This window comes from Coenobita brevimanus, chromosome 94, assembly GCF_032717465.1.
Source record: "Coenobita brevimanus isolate Jiangsu-jjx chromosome 94, ASM3271746v2, whole genome shotgun sequence".
Lineage (NCBI taxonomy): Eukaryota > Metazoa > Arthropoda > Malacostraca > Decapoda > Coenobitidae > Coenobita > Coenobita brevimanus.
The window spans coordinates 9,558,498-9,564,915 of record NC_137047.1 but is presented as its reverse complement, the minus strand read 5'-3'; the positions used below and the strand labels follow the sequence as shown (position 1 = coordinate 9,564,915).

General features: G+C 44.0%; 1 protein-coding gene across 1 annotated transcript in view; it reads left to right on the top strand.

Moving 5' to 3' along the window:
• The first annotated feature begins 1,349 nt into the window (after window positions 1-1,349).
• The window catches only part of LOC145412805 (5-hydroxytryptamine receptor 1-like), a 28,352-nt gene continuing 23,283 nt past the window's right edge, over window positions 1,350-6,418 (top strand). Inside the window, exons 1-2 of the mRNA XM_080282587.1 lie at window positions 1,350-1,858; window positions 2,612-2,968. Coding sequence (XP_080138713.1) covers window positions 1,350-1,858; window positions 2,612-2,968 — 866 coding nt within the window. The remainder of the gene's footprint in view (window positions 1,859-2,611; window positions 2,969-6,418) is intronic.

Genomic DNA, 6,418 nt, shown 5'->3' with positions numbered 1-6,418 from the left:
GATAGATAAATATGTATGTGTGTACTGAACGGTCGTGGTGGTGGTGATGAAAACTGAAGTGATGTGTAGTAATGGTGGTGGTGATAACGCTGGCAGTACAGGTATATAATTGTGGTGATGGTAGGAGTAGTGATGATACTGGTGATAATGTTTTTTTTGATAATAATAATAATAATAATAATAATAATGTCAGTTTTAATAATTTCCCAACGATCATCACATCCTATCGTGATTAAGGGTGATTTTTTGGCGTTCCACATTGCCTGTTTAAAATTTCCTGTCAAAAAAAAGCATCATATTTATCTAGCTTTGTTTATGATGATAGTGGTGATGATGATGATGGTGGTGGTATTGGTGTATAATATTCCCCAGTGCTCTCAAAATAATGTGTATATCCAGTTAGTGTCAGGATGATGATGATGATGATGATGATGATGATAATGATGACCAAAATCAATATACAGGTATATGTAATTCCCCTTTCCACAATCAGAGATAATATTTTTTAGCAATAATCTCTTCCAAGAATTCAACTTACATAATACTTTGCTCTTTATTTTTCTCCCTTCCGATGTAGCTAGGAATTAACACTCCCATTCTCTCCATTTTTTTCAGGAGTGAGGTGAAATCTGGTCACGGCTTCACTAGGGGGGCATAAATTTAGTCTGCCCTTCGTCCTGGTCGTTACGTATGCAGATGGCGGGGTGAATGAGCGTCGCAGGAATAAACTGATAATTATATATGTAGATGAAGAAGCCGCGGACACCCTCTTCCCTCCTAGAACCGAAGTAGGGACGTGGATGTTTATGTGGACGGTGGCGCTGTCATAGGTTGGGATGCTGGGGTGAATTTGCGGTGTTGGAATAGTCTTGATTATTTGCTGTATATATATATTTAGATGAAGCCTCAGTCTCTTCCCAGCTAGAAGTGAAATAGGGATCTGGATTTGCTACTTGACGGTTGAGTGTCAGTCTGGGGGGGAATGTTTGTGGGGTGCTTTCCTTGTCAGTCACTACGAGGCCTCCTGATGCCAGTGCCAGCATCATAACCCCGGCGTGAGGTGATAAGGTACGGCTTGAGCGGGCAAGGATCGATTGTTGGAGTACTTGTTGTTGTTAAGATTGTCTCCCGAACAACGGTGGGAACAGTGAGCTTTTATTTAATTTAGTGTGAGATATAAAGTCGGGCTGGTTGTGGGGTTGTGGCTGCTGTGACAAGTGCGGGGGCGTGTGGGCGTGGGTGAAGGAGGCGTGGGCGTGGGAGGTGTTAGTGTAAGGGGTGAAGGCGTGAGGGGTGGTGGTGGTGGTGGTGTGGGCGGGAGTGATGGGCCAGGCGGGGTGAGTGAGGTGATGCTGGCGTCGGCTGGGGTGGCCGCCTCCCCTTCCCCAGCCATCACCCTGCACCCCGCCCACGCTGCCACGCCCACGCCTACCCTCGACCCCATGGTGGGCCTGGGCGATGGCGACGGCGGCAACACAACGGCTGGGGGCGGGTTCGGAGGGGGCAGCAGCGGTGGGGTGGTGGTGGAGGGCGCGGTGCTCCCTTCGGTGGTCATGGTACTGGCACTTTTATTCATCATCGTGGGCACCGTCATAGGAAACCTGTTAGTCTGCGTCGCTGTTTGCCTGGTGAGGAAGCTTCGCCGGCCATACAACTACCTGCTGGTGAGCCTGGCCGTGTCCGACCTGTGCGTGGCGCTGCTGGTGATGCCCATGGCCCTGCTGAAGGAGCTGCTGGGACAGTGGCAGTTCGGGCCCCTCGCCTGCGACGTGTGGGTCAGCTTCGACGTACTGTCATGCACGGCCTCGATCCTCAACTTGTGCATGATCAGTGTGGACCGCTACCTGGCCATCACCAGGTAATATTGATGATTTATATTCATTTAGAGATATTCAGTTATTTGTAGCACCACGTTTTGAAAGTCAGTGGTATGATATTTAACTGTATCCAAGAGATTGTTACTATTTTGTTATATTATAGAAATTATAGTAATATTTCTTCATTGTACAGATTTTAGCATTATTTTTTAATGTAGAAATTTTAGCATTATTTCCTGATATTTAAGATATTTTAGCATTATTTCTTGACACTACAGATTTTAGAATTACTGTATTTATTGATGGTATGCAGATTTTAGCATTATTTCTTGATACAGTAGACATTTTAGTTTTATTTCTTCATAATGTTGAGATTTTAGTATTATGTCGATGTAGGAATTTTAACATTGTCTTTATTGAGATTTCAGCATTATTTCTTGATATTCTAGATATTTTTGAATTGTTTCTTAATGTTGTTTAGATTTTGGCATCTTTTTACTGATATTTTATCATTATATCTTGGTATTGTAGAGGTTTTAGCATTACTGAGTTTTTTGTTAACATTTTAGCATTATTTTTCGATGTTGTAGAGATTTTAGCATTGTTTCTTTACAGACTTTAGTGTTATTTCTTGACACACACACTAGAGGTTTCAGCATTATTTCTTTATTGTTGATATTTTAGCATTATTTTTTGATATTGTAGAGAGTTTATCCATTATATCTGTTGATGGCCGGAGTTTTGTGTACCTAGCCACATTGCAGCGTCCTCTGATGTGGCGCCTCTATCACCAGGCCGCTGGAGTACGGCGTCAAGCGAACCCCGCGGCGCATGGTGGCCTACATCGCCTTCGTGTGGCTGGGCGCTGCGTTCATCAGTCTCCCGCCCATCCTCATCCTGGGCAACGAGCACGGCGAAAGCGCAGACGATGCCACCTGCGAAGTCTGCCCCAACTTCTGGTACCAAATCTATGCCACGTTAGGTTCCTTTTACATCCCACTCACCGTCATGTTCATCGTCTACTACAAGATCTTCTGCGCCGCCAAACGTATTGTGGACGAGGAGCGGAAGGCCCAGGCACACTTGCGGCTGGTGGAGGAGGCCGAGGCTAAGGCTAGGGGTACCTACACGCAACTTCGACCCGTGTCAAGGTCAGTCCCTCCGTCATGCAGTACGTTCGTTGTGGTAGAGTCAGCTATCGGTCATAATAGGTCAGTCCCTCCACCATGCAGTGCTTTCGTCGTCAGGAATGTCAGTCACCGCACCACCCTCATTTTCACTCATCTTCCTGTGCTTTACAATATGTTTCACGGGAGGATGTTGTACAAAGAATATAGTTTAATACCCAACGCAACCCAACCCATCCCAACTCAACCCAGCCCATCCCAACTCAACCCAACCCCAACCAAGCCCACACCCACCCCATCCTAACCTAACCTAACTAAACCCAGTCCGGCTAAACGTAACCTAACCTAACCTAACATAACCCAAGTTTAGAGAGAAAAAATGGTGAGGGATGTGTTGTGTGCCGGCTGTCCTAACTTTTCCCGTTTACGAGAGAGAGAGAGAGAGAGAGAGAGAGAGAGAGAGAGAGAGAGAGAGAGAGAGATTTAATACACGCTAATAATGGAGCAAGAGGAGATAACTGATTCTGGAACACTTCATAGAATGCATACCTCATTCATGGAGGGTGTTTCAGGGCTACCCCAAAAGAAAGGCTACGGAAAGTGATCTCCAAATTTAGGTCCACGTAAAACCAATTATTTTTATTTATTTATTTATTTTTCACTGTACGATTGTCTTTGTACTTTTGACATATAAATAAAAAATGTTACTCCATTCACCATAAGGACTCTCTCTCTCTCTCTCTCTCTCTCTCTCTCTCTCTCTCTCTCTCTCTCTCTCTCAACCGTAAAGAGACCCAAGTTTAAGAGAAGGGAGCGAAAGAGTTGTGTTGTGGGCTACCTCTCCAACTTTTGCCGTTCAAAGAGAGAGAGAGAGAGAGAGAGAGAGAGAGAGAGAGAATGCTGAAAACAAGAGAAGAAACTGTGAAAGCAAAATTGGCGAGAGTGCGAGGAAGAATAGTGATGAAGGGAAGAGAGAGAGAGAGAGAGAGAAGAGAGAAATGAGGCTTTTTTTCTGAACACCTTAGAGATAGATGTTGAGAAGCAGGGCCAAGATGAAGCAGTAACTAAAGAAAAACATCTGACAGACATGAAAGGAGGAGTGAAGAAGAGTGAGAAGATGAATATTTAAGAGGAAGCAACAGGTGAAAGTCGGTCGCTTTAAAGGAGAACGAGAGGAAAGAATAGTAGGAGAGAAAAGAATAGTAGGAGAGGAAAGTAGGAGAGGAAACAAGAGTAAGAGAGGAAAGAAGAGTAGGAGAGGAAAGAATAGTAGGAGAGGAAAGTAGGAGAGGAAAGAAGGGTAAGAGAGGAAAGAAGAGTAGGAGAGGAAAGAAGAGTAGGAGAGGAAACAAGAGTAGGAGAGGAAAGAAGAGTAGGAGAGGAAAGAATAGTAGGAGAGGAAAGAAGAGTAGGAGAGGAAAGCAGAGTAAGAGAGGAAACAAGAGTAGGAGAGGAAACAAGAGTAGAAGAGGAGAGTGTGAGAAAATTACGACTGGGAAAATGAAAAATGAACGTAATCAAGGAAAAAGGAAGAAATAAAAACAGATGATTGCATAGAAGGAGGAGGAGGAGGAAGCGAAAAAAATCAATAAGAAGGAGGTCGAAGAGAATGAACAAAAGGAGAAAAAATGAAAAAGATATTGCACAGAAGAGGTGATAGAAGCTGATAATTAAAGGGAATGTAGAGAGAGAGAGAGAGAGAATCACACAAACACATCAGAAACAGCCAAAAAGAAAAAAGAAATGATACGAAAGAGGAACACAGCAGCAAGGGAAACTCGAGGGAAGGAAAACGGGGAAAAAGGAGAGAAGGGTAACTGAGGTAGAAAAAATGCAGTTGGGTGGTGTAGAATTACGAAAGGGCTGCAGGTAATTGGGTAACTTTAGACTGACCTGCATAGCCTTACGGTGGAGAGGATGGGTGTGGGGCTCAGGTTGGTGGAGGTGGGGAATGATGGAGAATGGTGGAGATGGTGGATTTGAGCTTGGTTTTGGTGGAGGGGTGTTTTTAGGTGGAGGTGGGGTTAATCAAGTGGATCTCGGTGGAGGGAATGGTTTGCATGGAGGGTGGAGGATTTTTGCGGAGTTTGATGGTTTGGGTGGGGATGGGGGAAGAGGTGGATTTTAGTGGAAGGTAGTGGATGAATTTGGTGGAGCTTAGTGAATTTTGGTGGAGACTGGACCATAGTTGAAGTGGAGTTTGGTGGAGATGAGTTGTTTGGTTCAGTGTGGGAGATAACTATAACATAAGAGAATAAATCTGTGTTGTGGAAGCATGAGTTACTAAAAATAAAGAGTTTTGATGATTGTAATGGTTGTGGGTGCGAGTGGTTTGGTGGACTGTGGTGGTTGTGGGGGTGGTTGAGTAGATTGTGGTGGTGGTGGTGCGAGTGGTTTGGTAGATTGTGGTGGCTGTGGGGGTGGTTGGGTGGATTGTGGTGGCTGTGGTGGTGGTGGTGCGAGTGGTGGGTGGATTGTGGTGGCTGTGGGGGTGGTTGGGTGGATTGTAGTGGTGGTGATTGTGGTGCGAGTGGTTTGGTAGGTTGTGGTGGCTGTGGGGGTGGTTGGTTGGATTGTGGTGGCTGTGGTGGTGGTGTGACTGGTGGATTGTGGTGGTTGTGGTGGTGGTTTCGTGGACTGTGGTGGCTGTGAGGGTAGATTGTGGTGGCTGAGGGTGGATTGTGGTGGCTGTGAGCGTGGAATGTGGTGGTGGTGGTGATTGTGGTGGGAGTGGTTTGATGGAGTGGGGAGAAAATGGGATTGATCTGAATAAGCAGCCGCCTGTGTGTGTGTGTGTGTGTGTGTGTGTGTGAGAGAGAGAGAGAGAGAGAGAGAGAATTTTACACCCGTTTCTCGTGTATCTCATTAGCAGTATCACCTAATTTTCATGTTTTTACTAATTACTATCGATTTAACCTCTTTTTTGTGTGATAACTAATTACGTAGATCAGTAATAACAGGTAATTGTTATTTTTGTTATCGCCAAAATAATTATGCCGTTTTTTCTTTTTTTGTACCTAGATTCACATATTGAATTTATTTGTATTTCCGTATTAATATTCCAGGTGTTTTTCAGAATATTTTTAGGTATTCTCAGTGACGTAATATGCAAGCAGAATATTTCCCCATATTCCTTCGTAATTTCCCAGGTACATTTCATCATTTTCTACATATATACTAATTTTCCCCCCGTGTTTCTTCACATAGATTTATTTATTCATTTATCTACGCTTTATTTCAGAATGTATGCTTTTTTGGTCCTTTTTTCACCGTTTTAAAGTATAATCAGTAATTTCTTGTTAAATCTGCAAGTTATGTGTTATTTTTTTACAATTTTTTAATCTCTCTCTCTCTCTCTCTCTCTCCTGTTCCCTTTTACTGAATCGTTCCAAAAAACATCAGCCTTTTCCGTATTCCTCCATTCCTTTATCTTTTCCCTCACTGTTTTTCCCTCCATCCTCCAACTTATCGTTC